At 36.8% G+C, this 26620-nt stretch overlaps 2 protein-coding genes across 18 annotated transcripts in view; one reads left to right on the plus strand and one right to left on the minus strand.

Moving 5' to 3' along the window:
- Positions 1–26620, plus strand: part of Nckx30C — a 63168-nt gene that overhangs the window by 8010 nt on the left and 28538 nt on the right. For 15 of the 17 annotated variants that reach the window (XR_010437968.1, XR_010437969.1, XR_010437970.1 and 12 more), the window contains exons 2-3: positions 497–586; positions 14296–15927. Coding sequence is in view for 14 of the 17 variants with exons in the window: in XM_064697604.1 (XP_064553674.1) it covers positions 15120–15927 (808 nt within the window). In the remaining 3 variants the exon portion in view is untranslated. Of the gene's footprint in view, positions 1–496; positions 587–11692; positions 11799–14295; positions 15928–26620 lie in introns of those variants that run through there. The other 2 variants (XM_064697605.1, XM_064697606.1) reach the window with 2 other exon arrangements.
- LOC135439028 (uncharacterized) lies at positions 25240–25852 on the minus strand. Its single transcript, XM_064697629.1, has one exon. The coding sequence runs from the start codon at positions 25816–25818 to the stop codon at positions 25489–25491; it is 330 nt and encodes a 109-aa protein (XP_064553699.1). The 5' UTR covers positions 25819–25852; the 3' UTR covers positions 25240–25488.

Genomic DNA, 26620 nt, shown 5'->3' on the forward strand with positions numbered 1-26620 from the left:
TATGCGTTTTGCTTTTGAATATACAATTGCCTTCAAATGTCATTAAAATAATGAGCAGCAAAGTGTTGCGACTTAAATGGAGACATTATTGTTGCTTAGAGACAACAAACAATTAATGCGAAGCACAATTTATGTATGAATAAGCTGGGTAAAATATTTGATATACCTTGTCAAATATTTATATATATATCGCCGGGAAGATATTCTAACGATTGCTTAGAAAATCTTTGACTTTATTTAGTTATATTGTATAATTGCTTGCGAAGAGATCAATAAGTTCGTAGTGTCTGTAAAATCGAAAAAAATATTAAAAATATTTAAATTTTCATGGTCAAGTCCATAAAGTGGGCAAAAAATACGAAAATCGTTATTCCCAAAGGTCACAGTAAATAGAGTAGTTTGCCGTTTCACCCCAAAATCGTAAAATCGAATAAGTATAATCTATATTTTAGTTGTGTATTAACATACCAATGTATCCCTTTTTCTTTTTGCCCAGGTCGTCGCAAAAATCAACCAATTAAAAGTCGGCTAATAAATCATTAGAAGTGATTCATACTATACTTTTTTGATAACATATACATTCGGGGTAAGTAATATACGTTAAATATACAATATGTCAATAAGAAATATTATTAACCTAAGCTAATCTAAGGTTAAAAACTATGTGAAAAGCTATTTGTTATATAAATAGACGCTTTTTTACTATCTGAAAAGCTATTTGTTATACATTTTTACGCTTTTTTAAATTCCTAAATAGATTTACTCAAGACATGCATTATTTCAATTCCCACCTCTGATCCTAACTCTTTTATGCATATTTCTGTTCCTGCAAAGCGCTTCAATTCGATTTGTTTAGGAAATCCTTTCGACATGCACTGTCGCAACAAATCCATTTATTTGGTTCATAAGCTCCATGGAGCACTCTCTAATTTTGTAAATCGCTTTACTGCATTCAACCATAAAATGTAAATAAACTACTTTAAGAGCATCAACAAGAAGTGGGTAGTCGACAATGATCGACCATTGGATACCCTAAAGCTTTTATAAGTTTGCAAACATATATAGAGCTTAGAAAGTATTAAAAGAACATCTCTAGGAAAGCACACTTTCTTTTGGGCTTTTAATAAATATAACTAATAATTTGAGTATTGCAATAATAAGTTATATGTAGTTATATAGATTAGTATATATAAATGTACAGCATAAAAATATTTATACACTGGTTAATTCTTTATTTATTGATTTATAATTAGCTTAAGGCTTAAACAAAATAGCTTTGAAGTGCTTTTACAATACAGAAAAAAGTTATGTTTCGATATTTAAGTGTTTTAAAGTTTTGTGTAAAAATTTGTAGTGCTTTGAATGGTGCATTGTTTTTTTTTTGTGCATATTTAAAACAAATAAGTGTGCTCTAGTCGGGAGAGCCCGACTAGGGATACACTGATCCTTTTGCTTCGCAGGGTGGCATTAGCTATAAAATGAAAGATATTTGATTTGTATACACTATTCTAGAAGCTACATGTCACATTTGGTGACTCTAGCTCTTAAAACCCAAGAGATTTATTCAAAAAAGAGGACTTCCATTTCGGGTATTATCGATTACTTGGGTACGGGGCAAGTTATGGACTTTTGGATTGGATTAGACCTACGGAATTTTGAACGTTAAGTCCCTAGCTCTTATAGGTTCTGAGTTGGACGCGTTCAGACATACGGACAGACGGACGGAACCGGCTAGACCAACTCGGCTATTGATGCTGACCAAGATTATGTATACTTAACGGCGTGGGAGATGCCTCCTTCTGTCTGTTATACCCATTATACCTTTTTTACCTATTTTCAAAAAGATACCAGTGTTGTGAGGCCTTAAATGATTATTTTCTTCCGAAAATTGCTTAAAGCTTTTTATACTAAATAATTTACAAATGAGAAATATACCCGCTCTGAGCTGGCATACTCCAGGGTAGTCTAAAAATGAGCCTGCAATGCGCCGCACTTTGTGTTAGTCACGCAAAAATTTGTTGCTCGTTGCGCCGTTGCACTTGATTGTGTTTATTTATTATGCAAATTTGCATTAATTTTTTGTTGCAACACGTGGCACGACATGCAGCAGCAGCAGCAATAACAGCAACAGTTGCTTCACTTGGACCTTTAAATTGCTTTTATGAAAAATGCATGCGGCTGGGAAATTGTGATCCTGCGCCAGCTGAGCTTAGTGCAAGGACATTTTATGAAAGTTTTGTACTTAAAAATAGATGCGCTGATAGACAATTAAAAATGTTGCTTATAAAGCTATCAATAGTTTGGCTTCGGTCGCAAGGGGGCAGGCAGCTGGGGCCATACTAAAAAAAAATAGTTCGTTTTAAAAGGAAAAGTGCGCCCCCAGCTCGTTGCCCCGCCCAAGTCCAAGTCCAAGCACTTTGTGCAAATTGTGAACACTGTGCGTCCTTCTACGCATACGAGCAACAACAACAACAACAACAACACCAACAACAACAGTGGCATGAGCAGCAGCAGCAGCAGCAACAACCTCGACAACATCAATGTGGCAACAAAGGCTTCAGGTTATTGCATGCATTTTAATTAGTAGACAAGCCAAGTGGGTTGCCACTGCGTTGCACTGCGCCACTGTGGCATCCACATTTGCATGCCACGCATCCAAAGAATAAGATGAAAGACCAACACGTGGGCTGTTCGATACGTTTCTATTCTAGATACGTACACAGTTTGAACCAGCGACTTTATGTTTGACAGGCTCAAGAGAAAGTTATTTCAAAAACTTAAATAGGTAAATCCAGTCAAGAATTATAGTTTTCATTTAGAATGTTATTTTAGAGGAATTTTAAATTTTATATTGAATTATATATTAGTATTTCTCATACTTAACTTTAACCCTCTAGTCCTTGGCTTTAGTCCCCGAACATTTTACCATGTATGTACACATATCTATTTTTATATTTTCAATAGTTTGAGTTCTGTTGCGGCTCGTCAGCTATGCAAAAGGTAAAAATTGTGCATGAAAAATAGCTGAAAAACGCAAATCATTTAAATGATGAGAAACGATGCGTGTGGAACTAGAACTAGACAATGACATATGAACTGTAGAGAAACCCGAAAACGTGTCCAATTCGTATAACAAACAAACTGTCCAAATTGGCAGAGAGAGTGAAATAGAGGGGGAGTGGGAGGTAGTCCTTTTCAGCACAATTCAAGTCCTTTTCAATCTATCATTCTGCCCTCGCGGTTAGCAATAGACCCCCCGACCGCGTCTCTGATGCCCAGCAGGCGCTCATTCGACCCATTGCCGCCACGTTCTGCGCTAGTTTCTTGTATTTATTTTTAAATTGTTTCGCACACACATAAATAAACACACACAAGCTCACACACACTCATACACAAACACACAGCAGCAGCAGCTAACATCCTCCATAGGATACGATGGGACATCTAAAACAAATTTCCTCAAATAATCAAGATATACATAAGCTTTCAATGTAACTTAACAGAACTGTTTACATGTCACTCAGCTGTTAAGTTAACTTCTGTTTAGCAACATCTGTGGCGTGTAAAGTGTAGCCGTAAAATGTATGATAGTTGTTAATGCCTTTAAAAATTACGATTAAAATTAACTAATTACTCTTATTTTGAATTCAAAATATTTTTGTTTCGCGCTACAATTTAATGCTACAAAGTTTCTATATTGCCCATGGTACACGACGACAACGCGGCGTATGCGCCATGTGACTTGAGCTTGTGTGTGCCATTGTGTGCGTGCATGTGTGTGTGTGTTTGTGTGTGTGCATTGTGTGTATTGGTGTGCTATACAAAAAATCTCTGTAACGCGCATCTGTCAAGCAACCGAACGCCCCACGCATGTCCCTGTGTGTCTGACTCTGTGTGTGTGTGCGTGCCTGTGTGTGTGTGTACGTTTGTGTGTATGTAAATGTCCTTGAGTGCTTGACGGATGACATTCATAAACGTCACTTCAATTACCTCCACGCGCCAACGCCGCCGCCGACGATGTCGCCGCAAAAATTCTGAAAAGTCAGCTAAAGTTGAAGAATTTTCCGGTTTGTTTTTGTATTTTTGTTTTTTTTTTTTTTATTTCGGTTACAGTTTTTTGTTTTTGTTTGTACTTTATTTGTTCTCGCTTTTATATTTTATTTTATTCCATGCATGCAACGTAAACTATTGAAGCATTTGAGCTGACAAATGATGTGTACCGAATTCAGGAGCTGAAAAATGTTAAACGAACTGAAGCTCTGAGAATAGATCAAATGTTGGGAAAAAAACAACAAAAAGTTGGGTAGAAACAAGTTAGAGCATTTAGTCGGTAGTGCAAGACTGGGAGATACCCTCTACACAGTTTCAAAATTCTGCTGTGTTTCGTGACAAATATGATCCATATTATGAAAAATGTGTCTTAATAATATCTTTTGCGTTTCTTGTCATTTTACTGCGAATTATATTCTGAATATGACACAAAAAATCCAAAAATTCATATTAAACCTTGAAAAAATCTTGGGTAGTGAAAGTATTTAAAATGCGTAGTGATCTTTAATTTCAAGTTTGTATTTGCTTGTTCTAAATTCTGAAAAATATTGGCGGAAATCGTGAATAAAATCAACATATACAAAATTAATACATTTTAGACATATATAGACTAGAGCTAGTCTCTAAATTGGATGCATCCATGCGTTCTTTTTTCCTGAATGTTTAATTTAGTCTGTTTGTTATGTAGCTTTTTCTTAGTTTAAAATCTTTTTGCCATTTTCTGGCTTTTGCGGAAAACAAAATGTTTGTAGCATACTTTTTGGTGCTATATATAATTACGAAACCTTAAGTTTATTGAGTGCTCGATAAATTAAGATTCTATTATATATATTTATTGGATTAAAGCTTTATTATTTTTATAGAAATATAAATGGTTGGTAAAGTAAAGTAGGATAAGCAAGAAGAAATATATATTTTTATAAAGCGATTCCCATTTAAAGAACTATATTATCGAAATCATTTGGAAGGAAAATTTTTTTTTCTAAAATGTACTCTTGAATTGAAAAGGCAAAGTGTATCAGAAAATTAGTCTTGGAAATACAAATATTAATGGACTCTTCTATAGATCTTTGAATAAAGTTTTTCACCAATTTTTCATCCTAACGGAAGGAGAAATTTTAGGAATTTTCCACTCATTGTGCACATACACAAGGGAACTACTTTAAAAATGTAAATAGTAAAAATTAAAAATAGTTTTGCCAACTGCTTGGACATATCCTTAAAACTCGCTTATTCTAGCTTGGAATCCGCAACCAGAACCTTTTAAGACTTTAAAGCAACTTTAAAGAACAGCAAATTTGTACTGCATTCAAATTTTGCTCATAGTTTTCATAATTTTCTTTTCGGCTTTTATTTTTATTTATATATTTTTGTTGTAGTTGTTTTCCACAAATTAAGCGCATTGATTTTCACTCGACATCATGTAATGGCGACTGGCCTGTGAACACACAAAGTGTATGCATGCGTGTGTGTGTGTGTGTGTGTGTGGGGTGGGGTGGGGTGGGGTGGGGTGGTTGGTTGGGTATATGTTGGGGGTTTTCTCATGCTTTCCTCACTTACACTTGTCCTTACAAATTTGTCCTTTTTCTCAAATGTGAAAAGACGCATAATGTCCTTTTACTTGCTTCTCTTCTCTGCTCCTGCTTGGTCTTCTTCGTATTTAGCTGCTGCTGCTGCTGCTGTTCTCATTGCTTTTTCCTTTCCTTTCATTTTATTTTTATTTTTGTTTCTCTTTTGTTGTTGTTGCTGTCGACATTTCGCCTCGGCGTCTGTCACGTTGAACGCCCACCGCCCACATTTGCTACTTGTAAATTATTTGCATTAGTAGCCACTTGTGCTTTTGTGTGAATGTGTGTATGTGTGTGTGTGTGTGCGTGTGTGTCCTTTTCTATGTGTGTGCGTTTAAGTGTGTGTGGGTGCGTTTAGTTTCGCTTGGTCTGCCCGCAGGCAAAGCTAGCAAAACCTGCCCAAGTTTCTGCCAGCAGAGAACCCAATTCTCTTCCCCCCAAAACCCACCTCTTCTCTCTGTCTAACTCCTCTCACTTCCCGCATTTGCCCACAGTTTAGCAGCCCGTAGATTTCTCTTGCTCTGCTGCGTGTTTGTTTATATATGTATGCACATTGAAATTTCCATTTTTTTTGTTGTTGCTACTCGTGGCTGCCCTTGCTACGCTTTTTATACCCTGTGAACAGCGTATGCATAGAAAGGGGAAGCATGACGTCGGACATAGATTGACAATAGTGGGAAGATAAGTCTTCTTTGTAGTACAGCGTATATTACGTGAGTGTAGCTAGATTCCTGTGATATAGCAAAGCCTATTATTATTTTGGTTTACTTGAAAGCGACTTAAATATGTAATACTTAAAGTAAACAAAATAATTGAAATTATAAATATTTAAAGTTTTAATCAAATTTGAATTCATCAACTATTGATGAATTTTTCTTAATATTGACGAAAGAACCACAAAATAAACTAAAATGCAAGGCACCAATCGTAAAGCGAAACAGCAAGAAAAAAGTAACTGGATCAAATTTTAAAAGTATCTCGAAATAGCTCAAATTTGCTCGCTGAGCACATATTGGCAGCTAGGTTTGCTAATACTTGCGTTTGAGAGGCCAAAAATAGACAAATCAGTCTCAAATTCCTATTCTGAATACAGCCGAAATTAGCTAGAAAATAGCTGAATTCGTAATCTTCAAAATACACAGCTTATTGCATTGTTAGGGTATCTTTTAGCCAAGCAGCCCGCGAGCTTCCGCTTACTTTTTGTTGTTGTTGTTTTGTTTTGCCCGGTTTGAGCCTGCACTTAAATTAACTGATTGCAACATTCTATACAGCTTTTTACGCCTTGTTGCGTTTGTGTTTGTGTTTTTAGCCTTTTGCTTTTGCTATTTCGCAGCGCGCTTCCCCATGGGAGTTACAATTCGAGTGGCTAGTAAATGCGGTTACTACTCTACAACTCATTCGTGTCCCTCAGCCAGCTAGCCCGTCTTCTCTCGATAGGGAAAGTTTTTCCCTTTGAGCAGCGCACCACGCGGCGTATGCGCAATGTATGCGTACATTTTTTTTGGGCAAATTCGTATATTAAGCCAGAGATGCATTAAACATGGCAACAGGGCCCAGACAGTGGCTAATTGTGAGACCGAGAAGGGTTTGGAAAGGGGGCGGGGAGCGGGAGGGATAGAAGGACTGTCCCGGTGCTGTATAATTTTCTGGAATTGTTTGCTCAAAGGCAAGGATTTAAGTATGTGGCTCAAGTGTCTGGTAATTATGGGGATGTATGCGCACACTAACCAAAACACACACACACACACACGTACACAGACACGCATGTCTGTTTAGCTGGGCATGTTTTGTGTCATGTTATAAAGTTGATAAGCTGTGTGTGGTTAACTGTGCTGATAAACTGTCCCTTCTGTCAGGAAAAAGGGGGAAGGAAAGGGAACTGTGAGGGAGTGAGTATGTATTTACCAGCCAAAAGATATGCAAATTGAAATGATCTGGCGGAGTATTTGGCCAAAGCCAAAATGAGAGAAAAAGAATGGAAATAAAAGCAAGTGCTAAGCCTAGATGATTTTACCAAAGGATTATCGTCAGATAATAAGTATAATCGTATTACATTTCTGTAAATTATAAACAGACGATTAAAGATAAAGGGATAACATCATTTTAAAGCATAACGAAAGAAATTTCTTAAAGGATTATCGCTAGATAATAATAATGGTTTTCTATTTCTTAATTATATATACATATTTATAAAGATAAAGAGATAGCATACATTTTTGCAGCATATCAAAATATAGTTTTTATCGACGTGTCCTTCTCGGTATTATATAACCATATATTAAGAAAAAGTAAATTTCTTCAGGTCCCCAATATATAGGTAGATATTAATGTCATCTAATATAAACAGATAAGTAATGATTATAAGATAAGCTAAAACAAAGTGCTGTGGTATTGAGTTGGGTTGGGTTTTCCTGATTCGAAACGATTCACCTTAAAGCTGCCATAAATTTAAGTGATGGCTGCATAATCGATGAATAAAAAGTGGCTGGTTCAACTTTAGTTTTGTTTCGTGAATCAGGTTTCCCACAACCATTAAGAAGAGTTTATATTTTGAAACTTTTATTAAACGCATCAAGATTTAATTTGTATTATTTCCGGCCCTGTTTTGATTTACATCATATTTTTAGAGTTTCTCTTTTACCTTAAGCTTTTGAATTATACATTTAAAACCCATAAATTTAGCCTGAACAGATTAAATAAGATTTCAATGCTATTTCAATTATAGATATCTAAATATAATGTACCTGGTTAATCTGATGGTAATTAGTAAAATAATAGAAGCTTTTCGCTTGGAGCATAAAAATCAATTTGCATAAAGAAAACGAATTGTGGCTTAATGGGAGGCCTATTTTGTAGATCTAAAAATAAGATTGAGGTGTTTTTCTCACTGTGCGGGCAGACGGGTTGCCTATTTTAGCCAAAATAGGAAGTTCAATCATCCATGTGGGGCTTCGGTGTGGCCTCGTTGCCCCGCAATCTCCGCAATCCCCCGCACTCCCCGTCCGCAGTGATTTATCAAAGTTCATTGAAATTGTGCGCCGCCTCGAGTCGAAAAGTATTTGTCCTTGGGCGGTTGGGGTTGCTCTGCTGGGCTGGCGATTCGAGGGGTGGTGGGTGGTTGGGTGGGCGTGGCATTGTCCTTGCCACTGACGACGTCATTCATTAAAATGTGTACGCAGCTCGTAAGTTTGGCGCATTAAACAGCATTGAGCTGTCAGCCGTATTACAATCCAAACAAACTGCCATTAAAGCCAGTCACACGGTCAGAGTGCAAAACTTTCTCCAGCTCGACGGCCCCTGCTCCTCACTCTCGTCCTCGCCCCCGTCTTCGCCCAAGCACATTTTACTGATTTATGATATGAACGTTCGCTTCAAGCTAATTCCAAATCCCGCATCCTTCAGCAAATGAAAAGTCAATACGCCACATTTGATTAATAATCATATTATATGCTTTATTAAGCATCCAGACAAAACAGAAGCTGCCCCCTGCAACAGCTCAATGTGTTGCAAGTAAGGGGCAGGGGTCGGGGATGTGCCAGAGACTGAAGTTTGTATACCCTCTACTAATGATTCTAGGGCATGTGCCAAAATTAATTTAGATTAATTTACTTCTAAATTGCCGGGCATATATCGTAAATTTAATGATCTATTACATTAGTCCAAACGGAGATTTATAGATAAATAAAAATATTGAGCTCTCAACTATGGACATAAATGTTTTTAAAAGAATTGCAACAAAAGAAAGCACCTCTTAATTATTTTTAAAAATAAGGATCAAGGGGCCCAGCATCAGGAGATTTGAAACTGATTAAAAATATAAATAAAATAAATTTTAATTTAACTATTATAAAACGAAACTAAGGAAAATAAGATCAAGTTTAACAAATTTTAAAAGTATATAAAAATATTTTGTTTTATTTAAATTAATTATTATTTATGATATTAAATGTGTTTAAGTTAATTTCATTAGTTTCGTTCTATTTATTTGATTTAGTGGACTCAAATACTCAAAATAAATTGTATAGACATTTAAAGAAGAGTCTTATTGCTGTTAGTTCTATTATCAAAATATTTGTTGCAGAATGATAAGAATGGAAATAATACATTTTTGGTATATATTATGCATGTTACTAATACTTGAAACATGCCTTTTCAGTCAATTAAGGCTAAAACACATTGCGAATTTTAGCGAGTTTTTATTTTAAATCAGCGTTGACTTTATTACTTAAAAATATCACTAATATAGTATATCATTTGCAAAATGCACAAAAGAAATACATATTACAAATTTCTATGCTGGATTCTCCCCCCGTAAAACTACATCATCCAACAATTTGCAGCTAGTTAGATGATTATAAATTATGTCTTTCCATATTATAATATTTCTGCAAGCAAATTGGCTTTTCTGTATTTTATTAAATAGAATTTTGTATAAAAGCAGCTTTTGTTTGATTTTTCCGAACAGTTTTGGGCTGCAGGGCATCTGGTGGATAGGTTCCACTTGTCTATAGTTTGTCTATTGCGTCTCGTGTTTATTTTTGTTCTTGTATCTTAGTTATATCCATTGTTACGTAACTCTTTTGTTTGGCCACAGTTGACTTGAGCCATTTGTTTGGCTGGCAGCAGCTTTTGTAAAAATATCTTTATCATCTGACAAGTGCAGACAGAGCTGTGTCCTGGCCAGAGATGGGGCTACAACTTCCCCATATCCTTTGCCCGTTTCGGGGCCTGCCCACAAATTATAATTACAAATGATATATTTTGGCGTTTTTATTATAAGACTGTGCATAAAATAAATGATCTAAATGCCTATTAGAGCTCACTTCTATGACAAACGTGCAAAACTTTGCCCCGCTTGCCTGCTCTTCAATTTTTTTCTTCTTTCCCTCGTATACCCTAGAAACGTTGGAGAGGTTGCAATAATTTATTAATTTAGATTATGTACTCGAAAGATTATGGAAAAACGCTTAAATACTTCTAATATAGTCTATATTATATTATATTTATTTAATAGTTTAGTTTAGAGACAAAACTAAATAATCGTTAGCAGAAGATAAGATAGTTTATTATTTGTACGCATTTTGTTCAGATACTATCACCAAGTCCATCGCCTCGGGGATGAATGTTTTATAACAATAATATTTTTTTTCCTTCATACTTTGCATACTTTATGCTGCATTATCACAAAACTCTCACTTGGGAAGTTAAAAGGGCGATAATAATATTTGATATATGCACATCGGCCATTTATTAGCAAATTATCTGTTAAATTAGGGCATAGCCAGTGCGTTGTCTTTATTTTTATGCGTAAATTCTTCTCCTTTTCTTATTTCTATAAATATTTGATATGGCGAACTGGGGCTATCAATGGACTGCTGTGAGGGCGAGGAGGGTACAGATGGCACTGGGATACTGAGAGGGGAGCTGGTCGGGGGCGGTTTCACGACGTCGCATTGTTGTGCGTAGAAATATCTAAGCTATGCGGCGTACCGAACCGGGCATAATCAAAATACAATTGTGTGAGGATATGCGTGCGCGTATGAGTGTGTGTGAGTTTGTGTGAGTGCGTATGTCTGTTTGTGTTTGTAAGTGTTGTAACGCGGGCCCAAATTTATTTTTTTTTTACTCTGCTGCTATTTGTTTGGCGGCAGACTCTACCTGAGCCAGGCCGACGCTCTTTACTCTCAGTTGCGCTTGAAAGTTTGCTATAAACTGGAAGGCAGAGCGCAAAACTCAGCCAGAGAGAAAAAAGAAGAGAAAGAGAGAGCGAACGAGCCAAACGAGAGTATGAGCAAGCTAATATTAAAGCATGAAAACGCACGAATAATAAATTAATTAATTATAAATTGAAACAAGAAGAAAACGAAACAGCACAGCGCGGCACATAGAATGAGCACGCAAATGTGTGTGAGAGAGAGAGAGACAGAGAGAGAGGGAGAGGGAGAGAGTGCGCGCGTGTCGGCAATGTGACTAGTTTGCAGAAATCAAGCTCAGCTCCTGTGCAAGCTCACGACTGGAAGCAGTCGAGCGGAGCTCGTGTGCGCGTTGGTTCGTTCGTTCCGTTGTCCCGTTCGGCTTTTGTAGCTGTGGCCCCAGACTCGTGCCTGGTCGCTGGCAAAGGACACAAAACGTTTTCGTGCGCTGCGCTGACAACATCCTCGCAGGACCAATAAGCGGACGGTGCGTTCAAGGAAAAACTATATACATGTGTGTGTGTGCAGAAACTTTTAATCGTGTGTGAACAGTTGAAAAATGATTGCACTTTAATGTTACTAGAAAAGAGTTGCCTGAAAACCAAATGAAAGCTAACAAAAAACAAATCAAATTGCAAAAATCACAACGATATTGAAATGAGTGCCATAAAATTAAAGCCGAGCCAAATTTTATATAATCAAGCAATAAAAAATGACAGGCGAGCGCTCGCTTGTGTTTGTGCTCGTGTGTCTTTGTGTGTGTGTGTGTGTGTGTGCCTGTGTGTGTGTGTGTTTGTGTGAGTGCAGAAATGTTAATACCATTGTATCAAATGTGTTTGTGTGTGCTTGTGTGTCTGCGTGTGTGTGTCTTCTCGTGCCTTCAGGCTTTTTATAAAGAGGTCAAAACGTTGCTTTCGTTTTTCTACGGTTTTTTGCAGTGTGCAAAGGTCTTTGTTGTCGCTGCCCAAAGACAGCAAATTTAACAGACAACCAAGAAAAAAAAAATAGGCAACCCCTTATTTCGGCACCGCCCCGGTTAAAGTGCTGCTGTGTACGAGTAAATGATATAATAGTTGTAAAAACTTGAGCACAGCTCAAAGAAGCGCAGCTTTAACTGTAAATTGCAGCGGTTGAATGAGAGGGAGAGAAAAAGCTACTAATTGCACATTTTTATAGCATACTTTTAGTTGTCGTAATTAATGCCGAGCACAGTTATTCAAAAACACAAGGTTTGCTGTGGAAAATGTGTGAGGCAGTAAGCGCTCAACAACGGAATCGAAAGCTTAGCTGAAACTGTTTGAATTATTTTGGCTCTGATATATAAAATATATAGTTTTGCAAAAAATTATCTACTAAAATGCATGTGTGAATTTTGACAGGTGCGTTTTACAACTTAGGTTTATTGAAGATTTAAAAGCTTAGGCTAATGGAAGATAAATTTATATCATATCTGCCTAATATAATTTTAATTTTTTTAATTTTAATTTAAAATAACAATCAAATCGCTTTTAAAGCGAAGTTACAATTCTTTGAACATTTCGAGACTTATTCTAAACACTTTAAATATTAATAAAAAAATAACTTATATTTAAAGGCATTAAATTACAATTAAACAATTATAAAACCTAAAAAAAAGTTTCATAACTGAATGAGAAGGATTACAAAACTAATAGAAAATATGTGTAACGAGATATAGATAGAAAAACACAATATTTTTGAAATGTGTACTGAGTAGAAATCTTTAAATATGATGTCAAGCAGATGCAGTAAAAATGGAAAGGATATTAAGGTTAACGTATAAAGGATGCTTTTTTTTCTAATTATTAGATATATTCGGATTTATGTTTATTTTAAAACTCATGCATATTGGAATATTACAAAAAAATGTATATATATCTGCCAGCTTATGCATATTTTCAAATCAGATTTGATATATATTATTTATAAGATTTCAAAACCAAAAAACTTTTAAACAAGAGGATTTTTCTTAGCATTTGTTAATATAACAATTACTGTCAAATTTAAAATTTTACAAAAACATTTGCACAATGCGCTAAACACTATGCTATAGTTAGTTAGTTCTGAATAAAAGTGAAAGGACTGCAAACTTTCTCTAACCAGAAATATCAAAAATTTCCTTCTAGTAAAGATTATTGATAGATTGGTCAACTATGTAAAGGCTTAAATAGATGCGGCGCCCTCAAAAATAAAAAATAAAAAAAAAACACACAAAAAAGCACAACAAAATGTTACGCAATTTGCAGCTAAACAAAATTATACGCAGCTCTAGAGAATCAAATGCCATAATTAATAATAATGCCCGCAGAGTCGAAATTCCTGGCTGAGCTATGGCCTAGTGCTAAAAATACTACAAGAAAAAAAGAAAACAGAAAAAACACAAGCTAGCTGTGAAAAGTGCGAGACTCAAAAGCACACAAACACACAGACACATAGAGCTAGGGGGCGTGGATGGTGTGGGTGGGAAGTAGGACATTAGCGGCAGCTACTCAAAGCATAACAATGAACGTAACCGCACATAGAGCCCAGAGACAGCCACAAGCAGCTACATAAAAAATGAAGCAATGAACGAAAGAGAGAGAGAAAGAGGGGGTGTTTGCTTGTGCGTGTGAGTGTTACCTACTAAGCTAAATGAAAGTAAAAATTGTAAGCGTAAGCTAAAACAACAAACACAGCAGCAGCAGCAGTAGTAGCAGCAGAAGAAAACGAAAGCAATAACAGAAACGTGAGCAGCGATAAGAACGCTGAGATAAGCAGCAGAGCGTGTGTAAGCAGGGAAATAAAACAAAGAGAGAGATAGTGAGAGCCAAAGAGCGCATATGCATGTGCTGCACATGCAGAGAGAGAGAGTGTGTGCGTGAGTGTGAAACCTACAGGAAAGAGCATGAACCTTTTACAGTTCAAAGCAATCGTGTTAAAACAGTTTGAATAGCTTTAACTGTTTATATCGTCTCCTCTCTTTACAGATTTAACAGCTCGTGCAAGTTCAATGTAAATGCGAAAATGTAAACAAAAGCAACGCACGCGCAGCAGCAACAGCAACAACAGCAACGAGAACAACAACAGCAACAACAACACCAATAACAGCTATAATATACACTCTGCCATAAACTGGATCTGACTGCCTTCCAGCTGGGGACCGTTGTCGTATCCCTTCCAGTGGACCTGCAGCACACGGCCAGCGTCGCTGGCAGCGCCACAACAACGTCAGCAGTGCTGTCCTGCTAGTCGTGCTGTGTCCTGACGCGCGCGCTACACTGGCAAAACTCAGGGAAATATTTCCACAAGCACACACATACACACATACACACGCACACATACGCACACAACACAGCGTTGCTTTACCTTTGCCAAAAAATAAAGAAAACACATACCTTCACATGGCCTGGCCAAGAGCCGTCATCAAATACGAGCGCAAACTCTACGTAGTGGAAATGCTGCGGCCAGCGTCAACGTCAACGTCAGCAGCAGCCGCAGCAGCAGCAACAACATTTGGTTGCTCGTCTAGTGTGTTGCTGTGTTAATTGTTATTTATGTATAGTAGTGTATATAAATTTGTGTGATATTGCAACAACAATGAGCAAAAGTTGTGCAAATGCAAAAGCATAGCAGCAATTAAGTCAGAGCGAGAGAGAGGGAGAGAGAGCGAGCGAACTGTTTTTAGACGGCGCAGCAAAGTCAAAAAAAAAGAAAGAAAGTTTCAGCAAACCCAAACAACGAGAACAAACGGTTTTGCAACAACAACAACAAGCAACCACAGCAACAACAGTAACAACACTTATCGGGTCCAATGTTGCAGCAAACAACATGCAGCAAACAACAATGGCAACAGCAACGAGAACAAAAACAACAACAGCAGCAGCAACAACAACAGCAGCAGCAGCAACAACAACAACAACAACAACAACATACAGCTAAAGCTCAAAGCTGTAAGAACATGCGCCTTGGCAACATGCGCCTTAGCAACATGCTGCCAGCCAGCAATAGCACAACAACAACGATAGATTTTAACAGTCGCCGGCGACGCGGTCGTCTACGAAGCGCGGACAAATGTTGCCAACAAGTGCCAGCAACAAACGCAAATGTTGCTTATACACAACAACAACAACAACAAACGAAACCAAAACAAACCAAACACCATGCAAAGCTTTTGTTATCAATAATGTGCGCGTGCATTGTCGATTGTGTAAATATTTTAAAACGCTTAGTATTATTAACATTAACAACTAACAAAACAAACAACAACAATAACAACCACAACAGGCACGCCCATAGGCGTGTTCAGCCGCTTTACTGCTTACCGCTGCTTTTGCTGCTGCTGCTCTGCAGCGTCCAGGCCCACAAGCCCAAAAGCGCCACTCAGCACAAGCAGCAACAACAACAACAACAGCCGGCACAAAACAACGATGTAACGTTTAACAACATGGCCGACGTGCCGCCCACTTATCAAGTGAAATCATCGCAAACATCGAATGAGGACGAAGCTGAAATTCTCTATCAGTCCTCGGAAATGTTTGGCGAGGAGGAGCTGGACCAGGAGGAGGGGCGTGAGCTAAACGGCCGGCAGGATAATGTGCCCAATCAACACAGTTCCAATGGTAAGTGCACACATCTTATTTTTAAATCCCAGCCAAGCCACACTTCCAATCTCTGAGAGACCCAGTCGGTATTCTGCAGACCTTGTCCCTTTTACTCTTTGACATCGCCTTTAACGTAACTTTGAAAGTCCGGCAGGACTATCTTGATGACCTGTCTTGATAATTGTCTTGCAAGACACTCTGAATGAAATGTCTTCAATGTTGTCTTTGGAATCGAGTCTGGGAGCTTTTTCTTTTGATATATCACCAGCGGGTATTGCCCGGATTTGCCAGAGCCAAGTTTTTTACTTAAAATTTTAGATAAAATGGCAATCAGTCAGGCAGGACAAACCTTTATATAAATATAAGAATACATTACGAAACTTTTGGCATGTTCTTGAGTATGTCAACGGGCGAAACACCTTCGTTGGGTCGTCTTGTAAGCTCATGAAATGGCATTGAAAACGTCAGCGATAGGCATGTCATCAAGAGCCAGATTTTCATCTGGGTTAGTACTCCCTCAGAGTACACACAAGCACACACACATGTACACACTCGCGCAAAACAAACACGGCTAATGCGTGATTTTGCCTTTTGCCTGCGACTATGACTAATGGAATTTGTATTTAAATGAGGCAAAGGGGGCAGAAGGAAAGCAGCTGTATAAGTGATTTATGCGACAGGCAATGTACAATTCAATCAAGAAAGGGCTGGAGGGGGGGGGGGGGAGGGAGGTGGTGGTTCATAAAGATTTCTCTCGTAGCATCAAATTGAATTAGACTTGCATAGCTAAACGAACTGATAGAAAGTATATGGGAATATGCGTAAGTGCGATATTATATGATAATATGTAATAAAAACGAGCAAGAAAAACAGAAAAAATAAACATTTAAATTTGACGAGCGTAAATTAATTGGAGTGAGTAAATTTCACAAGTTTTTAAAATTTATTAGCTTTACATTAAAAAAAATAAAACAGTAAAAAACACGTATTTAATTTGTTATATTTAAGCCTTTTAAATTATTTTTGATGCTGATTGCTATCTTATTTTCTATTATTATCTATTTGTGCAAAATATCTTTATGCTTGAAACTGCTAGAGTAAAAAGTATAAAGTATTATACAATCAGTAAAATTTCCGTATTTCCGTTGCTTATTATAAAATAAATCTACTGTGTAAATATAAGTAACTTGGCAGTAACTGATATTTTCCGCGTGAATAGAAGAAGCTGAGGATACAAAATTAGAAAATTTTCTGGGAATGCCAATAGGGCTCACTAGATAAAAATTAAAAGAAACAAATAGTTTAATAATTATATAATTATATTCTTGTTGTTTTCTTTTTAAATATATAAACAATAAATGCATTTTGCTTTGACTTCTTCTCTGAAAGTATACTATTGAACATATATTAAAATTGTTCCTAAGCTGAGCACTGCGTATACGTAATAATTATAAATTACTTTATTTTTTTGAGGTTTTCTTCAAAAACTCACGCAAATTATTTCGTCTTCAATTGTATATCGTTAGTCCACACATTTATTAAATTTGTTCCTTAATTAAATTCTGCGTATACGTCATATTTCTATTTAACTCTATTTATTTGGTTATTTTCTTTAATATTATTTCTTTCGTATATTATTTCTTCTTAAATTGCATTTCGATAATTCACACAACATTTATTTGTATTGTTTTTCAGTTGAACCCTGCGTATACGTCATATTTATATGCTACTTCATTTCATTTGGTTGTTTTTAAAACGATTCTCTTGAAACATGCCTAAAATATTTCCTTTTAAATTGTATTTCGTTAGTTCACACATTTGTTAAAATTGTTTCTTAGTTGAGTTCTGCGTATACGTCATATTTATATGTTACGTAAATACAAAAATGATTTATTATTGAAATTTATATTGTTTGTTCCTAAGAGAATATCATAAAACATTTATTGAAATTGTTTCTAAGTTGAACGCGGCGTATACGTAATATGCAATATGCCCGCAATCCCATAAACTCGCGCATAAATTACGTATACGCAACGTTTGCAAACATAAATAATTGAAGCGACCAGGACAGCTGCTAACATACACAAAAGCATCACACACACACGCACACATAAAAATTCCACACACATACACCCCCTCGCATATCGTAATAACGAATTCTGAGCTACTCTTCGGCCTGAGCTCAACTGCATTTGTGCATTTTCCGGGCTTGGGGCAAAGTCAAGTTGTGAAAACCTCGTGTTCACCTTTTATTTGGCCAACTGCTGCTTACGTTGCGGGCCACACAGAACTTTTTATTTTTTATTTTTGGGCCAACAACAACAATTAAACACGACGTGGTACAATGTTTGCCTAGGCGAGCGCACCCTGGAGCCATTTCTCATTTTAATGACTCAACTGTGCTGTCTCCCAGGCAGCTCACCACTCTCTCTCTATCGCTCTCCCTCCCTTTCTCTATTTATTCTCGCCCGCCTGTTTCACTTTCTATCTGTCTGCTGCACACACATGCGGCAAAGTGGCCGACAACAAAAGAGTGGGCCAAAACAAGCGGCAGGCGAGTTACATTTTATGGAGCTTATTCGAATTTAGAGATACTCTATAAGGGGTGATAGTAAGAGGAATGCAGAAAATGTGTAATATTTTTATTAAAACTAAACTAATTCTCTATCTGTTATACTAATGATATTTTAAATAGGTCTGCTTTTAATTGCGGGGTGTACATGAGTTGAAGTCGTGCGATATACTTTATCATATAGTTGTCATTTGAGCAATAGCTGAAATCTTTTTTGTTGTTAGATATACCAACTTTAGATAACCATAGCATATAGCTGCCATGGGAACAATCAAAATTAAAAATGTTCCTATTAAAACAATTAAGTGGCAGCACATTTGTTATATACGTCAACAAGAATAATAAATCTTAAACATCCTTTGAAGATAAATGCTGCTCCCTTTGCTGGTATTAATATATTGAAGCTTATGTATTTCTACTAAATGACCACAAATTGTAGAAACCCTTTAAATGTACATCTTACGCCTATTATATATATATATATATATATATACATATATATATACGAATGGGCCTAAATGCCTCGTTATGCTCCCATGTGACCTCATGCAGGGACAATGTAACGGAAACACACACACACATACACGCACACGAAACTAAAAGGAAAATATTTTGTTGTGTGCTTTGGGGCGCAAATTGCAGTTGAGCTGCAACCGCAAAACGACAGCAGCTACAACAATCAGAAATACAGCAGAACAGCAAAAACAACAACAGCTACAATAACAACAACTACAACAACAACATCAAGGACTAGATGTAGTCTGTAAATCAAGCTTTAAAATTAACGCAGATTGCCGGAACAAGCGACGCTACGAGCAATTAACATGAAACCAAAGCAGTTCCAGAAAATGTCCAAAAAGAGCAGACAAAGTGCGCGAACACACACAAAAAGAACGGGGGAGAGATAGATAGAGAAAGACAGAGGTAGAGAGAGAGAGAGAGAAAACATAGGTGCATGTGTGCACACAGTGCTGGCCATAAAATTAAGGCCAATTTCCACGGTTGAAGTAATCTTCAAATGCGAATTCAACTAAAAATATAACAAAGAATCTGCAAATCGTTGATAATTAGAAAACCTTATAGACATATGGCTTAAGGTACAGAAGGTACAGGTATAAAAACCTAAACATATGATTAGGATTTATTTAAAGTAGCAAATGCCAGATTATGTATGTATCTACTAAATACATTTAGAGAATTTAGCACTTTTGGATTTCTTTCCATTTATGTACCATCTCGTAACGAATCACGGCTTATCTATTGTCACCTTTTTAATAAACATTTATTTAAAAAAATTATTCTGCCAAGCAAATTCGATTCAAATCCATTTTTAATGTACAATGTGTGTTCCCACTTACGTGTCCCGGGCTGTAGATGGCATGATATGTATGTGTATAAATGTATACATATGTATATAGCAATAAATGTGCATTGGTCTACTCGAAACGACCTTTGCTGGAAATGTTCGTGTCACTCTGAGTGTGTGTGTGTCTGTGTGTGTGTGTGTGCTTTTGGTTTCGCCTTGCTTTTGGCTTTTCTATTTTACCATCGACCCAAATTGCGCGCGCTGCTATAATAAAAACAACAACAACACATACACACACACACACAGTAGCTTATAGTACACTTGTGATTGTGTGTGTGTGTTTGTTACGTACTCGCACGCTAACGTGACTGTTAACGACGTTTGTCGTGGGTGGCATAAAACGAAGAAGAAGAAGTGGCAGCAATCTCAAACCCCCGAAAAGCGCTGCAAAAGACCTCGACCCAAACGGCAGGCGGTCAAAATATGTTTTAAAAAAATAGAAAAAAGCACAAAAAAAATATTAAGCATAAGTATTTAAAAGGCAAAAAAAGAAAACAAAATAAGAGAAAAAATAATGATTGAGCTGCTAATGTGAAAATGTAGGAAAAGCGCAAGGAAAAGCTAACCAAACAGACGGCAACAAAATTTAAATCGATAAATCAAAATGCCAGCAACAACAACAATGGCAAAAGGCTCGCAAGGACGTGCGACTTGCACGCCACAAACAGCTATATACGGGTGGTGTACTGTGTGTGTGTGTGTGTGTATATAGCGTATGTGTGTGTGTGTGCATGCTTTGTGGGCGGCAGGAAGTCGCTTTGCGGCGCTGAGGACAAATGACAACATTTGGCCGACTTTTAATTATTGACATTCCCACTTTTTTTCCCCTTGCTTTGAGGCCACTAATTGCCAGTGTGACCGTGCCAGAGCTCAGCCAGAGTAGTCAGCTATGTCTGTAGTATATGGACAATTTCAGGGCCACGCAAACGATGCGCGCACGTCTTTAATATAAAGAAAATCCAAAAAAAAATCTGTAATATTCCTAGTCATGTGCTGATTTTAAACGCTGTCGAAAGTAGGTTAGGATGGGATTATACGTTACGTGACGGAAAATATAGGTGATTCTCGTCTGCATCTAAAAAAAATACAAAAGCTTGCGAAAACTGCATGCAAACCTGATGTAATGCTACTTACTATGCATTAACAACCAGCTATCCTTAACAATTTACTAAAGCTTTAGACAGAGGAAAGCCGAATGTGTATTTTAATTTTGACATTTATATGTATGTATGTGCATGTTAAATTAGCCATTTACTTTAACATGCTCTATGCACCTAAAAATTCCTGCCTGCCTCATACGTTTGGCTCTAAAACTGTCATTGCGCTTGTGCTTGTGCTTAGGCAGAGTTGCCAGCTGAATATGTGCATGTGTCTAAGTGCGTTTTAAATTTGCCATCAACTTTAACATGCACTTTTATGCATTTTGATTACCATTTTTATTATACTCAGGCTTTTAAGTGACTCAGCAGGAGTTTTAGATATCCAACTCTACGGGTTATTCCAATCCAAGTCTTAGCTAATCAATTTACAATTTAAAACAGCAGCTGCTACACAATATGAGTCATGATATTATCACCTCTCTCGCTCACTCTCGCACTCTAACACACAGACTTTAGGGGGGATTTATTAAAGGTCCCGAGGCACCTCTTATATCTAAGTGATTCATTTCAATCGCTCTGCTAAAACTGGTTATCAAATACGAATTCAATTTACGTGCATCAAAACTTGGCATAAAACGCATATGCATAAATTTGTGAATTTAATATTTTACTCAAATCATTTTAATACGTAAATCCAATTGGGAGACTAATTAGTCTAGTTGACATTTAGATTAAATTATTTATGGCATAGCTTACAATTATGCCCTGCATAAATAATTGATAACACATGTAATTCAGTTGTAAGCTGTTTAATATGCGCTCAAAATAAATGCAATTATCTGAACGATAAATTTACAATTTATAAACGGTTGGGCTATAATTATAGCTTTGTGCAAATGTATAGAGGCAAGAAATATAAAAACCATTTATATTTTTACCTTAAGGCTTAGATAAACATCAGTTAAAATGGATTTTAAAATCCCATGATGTACTGGGTATTTAATGTGTACTTTATTATTATAGTGCTCATCGGAAATGTTAATAAATATTTTATACCTTAAATATTTAGTTTATAGAGTTACGCTCCAACCAAAATTTTCTGCTTGGCAACAATTTTTAAGCTTCACTTTTATTATTAAAATACATACCTGGGAAGTATAAAGGAGCTTATCTTAAGCGATACACGATTTCAAAATAGAAAACTATATAAAATTTATAAATGTAAGTCTGATTGTGTTCCCAACTCCAACAAGAGTTTATAGCCACAAAGCCTTAATTAGGCTTTAAAGTTAGCTACTCTGAACTTCAACTTAAATACTATGGTCTTTCTAAATTTAAGATATAAATTTATGCTAGACTAGATTTTATTATCTGTCACACAGTATTTTGCAAGATAAGTACTTACTTACGGTTTTGGGGGTTTTTTTTTTAGAGGGAATGCAAACTGCCTCAATATTTAATCAACTGACTAAATAGCCATTTATTATTTTACAATTTGTACTAAATACAAATTAATTATATAAGCAAATATATACATATATATGGTACGCTTAAATGTTCTCAGTTGGATCTTGAAATACCTAAGTTGACTCATGGAGGGCACGTGCTGTAATGATTGGTTTTTTTTTTATATATTCAAACTGGACTTTCCGAAAAAGTCTTACAAAGAAATTGAATGGTTCATTGAATGAAAAAAAACACGCATATATTAATCAACAATTAGTTTCTTAAGCTTATTTACATAAGCTAGATCAGAAATGCATTAAATAGATATATTGTTAAGGTGACCCAGTCGTATGTTGTTTTTCTGGGCTCGAACCCATTTATGGAAATTGCATTTCCACCAAGAAATCTTTGTAAACTCTAGTCAGATAAAATTTGCAGATGCTCCATAAATAACATGAGAAGTTTCTCAGGTTCGTGAGAGACTTTATTTTTATTTGTTTTTGGCAATCCCAACAGCTAGAAACCATAATTTGTGCATTTTTCAAGCCGCACAGAGACCCCAACTCTTAACTATTTATGACTTGGCCCCAAAGGAGCACGCCTTGAGCCTGATTAGCTACAAAGTGTTGTTGTTGGCTTTGTTGTTGTTGCTGTTGTTTTTGTTGGGTGGGTAGGGCGGCGGCCAGAAACAAACTTTTTACAATAACTGGAAACTTGTGTGTGCAAACGCTGCGAAAATGTGGGCCTAAGGGCTTGCAGGTGGCTGCGGTCCTTAAAACCTTCATCAAAGCGGCGCAACGACAGGCTCAGGCTCAGCTCGTAACTGTGAACTCATAAAGTTTATGTGGCAAGGCTTAAGTGGCTCTCGTTCAACGTTGCCACATTGGCAGTTGGCTCAGTTTGCTGCATTGATTCAACAGCCCACTTGACAACCCTAGCGGGGCCAGGGACGCCAGCAGCGTTGACGCCGACGCCGACATCGACGCTCAGGCAATACCCAAAGCTGGCAATTTGCATGTGCATTGCACGTTACCCATTTCTCGTTTCGTTTCCATATATATTTTTGTTCCCATTCCATTCGTTTCTGGGTGGCCGCTAATCGATTCGCCTGCGCTACCTTGAAACTTGCGCCGTGCCAAAGCGCGCTGTCTCTCTGATAAATTAGCAGCTGCTTCACAAAGCGTGAAACCATTTGGCTACTATCGAAGCACACACATACAGACACACATGCATATGTATATATAGGGCACTCGCTTAGCTTCCGCTTTGCAGGGCACCCCTTCCTTTGCCCATAATGAACTTCCGGCCCAATGGCGTCGGCTTCGTGTAATTTTGTGCGTTTGTTCAGCCGTGATTTATGCACATTGATGACGTCGCAAAAAAAAGAGCAAAATGTTAAAAAAGACAAGAAAAAAATCGTGCGAGCGAGTTAACTCGTTTTTTTTTGCTCTCTATTTGTGCTTACTTTTGATTTTCTTATCTGCAGCATTTAATTACGCTTGAACTTAACCCATTGAAGCCAGTTCTTTTGATAGCTTTAAGATATCAAATTTATCATTAATTCTCTATCATAATTTCTCTGCTTACAATGTTTTTGTGAATGAATTATGCGGTTTTCTACATTTTGAAAACGTGACATGATTATTTGTCTAAACTTTATTCATTCATAAATAATGAAAACGTCAAGCTGTGAACAAAAATAGAAAAACACTTCTTTCGTTCATTAAAAATGCATAATTATTCCTACTACCTACTAGCACTATTATACAAAGTGTTTAATCGAAAATTATAATAGAATGACATTTTAATATTTAAATTGGGGGCTAGTGTATAAATATAATATAAAAATAATAAAGTGTGAAGATGTCTGAAAAATAGATGAGGTGAATTTAATTAAGCTTTATTGGCAGCAAGAAAGGCGGACAGAGTGAACGAACAGCATAAGACTATCGACTCGTAATTATTATTAAAAAATGGGAAAACCTTAAGAGAGATAGCAAAATTGGGAGAGAGAGTTCGAGAGAGACATACTAAATCTGTCAGATACCCTTAATCTTTTATAATATAGAGTATAATACGTATACATGATAATATAACATAACAAAGTTGGTAAAATATTATTTTTACACTTTTTAGTTACTGTTTTTATTGTTTAAAGTAGTTCGAAGAATGCTATTGTAGCAGATTATCAAGGTACTTTGTGATTAAAACAGGTTATATTAAAGTGGATAGTATGGGCTAAGGTCTAAATATAGCTGAGCTTCCATACCAAAATAAAAATTTCCAGGTTTTATAGCCTCTAAGATCGGTGGGACAGTCTAGCTAATCTTCAATATTGTTATTAATTTCATTAGCTGTTGCTGCAGAATCCGACAACATGTCTCATCCCATTGGAACGGGCTACAGGGTATTTATTAAAATAAATTTTAACAAAATATTGGACCGACTTGTTTGAGTTCTCGACTGGGATTTGCTTAGGCCACAGTCTACATTTTTATATAATTAATATCGTGTTGATAATTAACATGTCTTCAACTAATAAATAGTTGGAATACACAATTTAGTACCTCTACCTATAAAAGTTTCTTATGGATAGGCATATACAAAGCAGTTGCTGCAGCTTTAATAATTTATGCTTTTTGATGCTCAGCTTGTTGCATACAACCTTTAAATACCCCAGTTGTAACTATTTGATAGCTATAGGGTATTAAAATGTTTTATATGCTAGCTACGTGCTTTAACGCGCGTTGAATTTGAATTATCTTGACTAAAGTTGAGCATTATGACATGCACAGCTCTCTTTATATTAAGTATACAAAAATACATATATGAAACAACGATAAGACTTTGAAAACATTTTGAGCTTACGTTTTTATTTATACAAGCTAAAACTACATTTTTCTTTGATTTGCTTAAAGAGCCTTATAAATAACAGCTGAAGTCGGCGATTAGATAATTTAATGCACATTATGTTGGTTATTTGAGTGCCCTATTTTTAGTATTGGCACACAATGGGTTAATTTATAACGTATGTTTATGTATAGTATATATTTATATATGTATGTATACATATATAAAACGCTGACTGTTCCATCTCAGTTAGTCACGCGATTCCAGGCGCTGTCGTGGCGCTCCGCCTCGAAGAAGTTGCAAAGCGTTTGTGGCAGATTCTTGCGTTTCGCCTCATTGCCCTGGATCCGTGGAGGCGTGTATATGGGCGTGGCTTTTGCTTTTGCTGTTGTACTGCCGCTTTGCCTAATGCGCTCGACTGGCGTTTCCTGCGCCTGCTGCGTCTGACCTGTGACCTGCGTGCGCCACTCGTAGACTCGCGGTGGCGCCACACTAGATGGCTGCCTCAGCTGTATGGTGGCATGGCTGATAAAAAGCTCCGGTATTGCTGTTGCTGCTGCTGCTGTGGCTGCCATCTGAGCGATTCGAGTTTCAATTTGCAACTGTTTTGCAAATGCGAACGCGACTTTGCTGCGGCTTTTGTTCTCCACTCAGCTGCGAGAGTCAACGCATGACGCATAACTAGCTCGGTTCTCTGTGTGTGTGTTTGTGTGTGTGTGTGTGTGTGTGTGAGTGTGTGTGAGTGGGTGTGTGCGGTTGCTCTAGAAGATTTCTGAGCTGACGCTCGGCTCGATTGCATGCGGTTAGTCAAATTGTGACTGTGGCATTTTGGCACTTGAAACTGGTTACCTCAATTGGCCTCCAAGTCTTGACTAACTCAGGTAGGCTGGCGGGCAGATAGGCAGACAGAGAGACGGCACGCGCCCACATGCCACCAAATGTTAGCTGAAAAAAATACGAATAAATAATAAACACATCAAAAATCAACAAAATAAACAACCAGTTATTTGTTCTTACCTTTCGCATAGAATTTATTAAAATTTTATTGCTCAACTCGAGAGGTTGGCGCACTTTAAATCTAAATACACTTGCAGTGGGTCTTATGATTTTGTCATGAAATATGTAACGCTTAAAGGAAAACACATATATAAAGGCAATATATTTTTGTGAAACAGTCGAATAGATTAGAATTAGATTATATCCGTTTTAAGCTGCTCTTTATCTATACCATCATCGGTTCACTATATAATATAGCTTCTATCGGAACGATCAGTCAACAATTAATTTGCTCTATGAACAAGTTGTTCATCGATTAATTTTATATAGCTCTCATAAACAATATCTTAACTTAACTCATGAGTTTAGAGTAGAACAAAA

Source organism: Drosophila montana, unplaced genomic scaffold (genome assembly GCF_035044405.1).
Source record: "Drosophila montana isolate Dmon_TW-CO22-7 unplaced genomic scaffold, ASM3504440v1 contig_402_1, whole genome shotgun sequence".
Classification (NCBI taxonomy): Eukaryota; Metazoa; Arthropoda; class Insecta; order Diptera; family Drosophilidae; genus Drosophila; species Drosophila montana.

What these genes read in the sequence shown, in the direction of transcription:
- LOC135439028 (XM_064697629.1), bottom strand. Translation starts at nt 25,818, where the DNA reads ATGGCAGCCACAGCAGCAGCAGCAACAGCAATACCGGAGCTTTTTATC.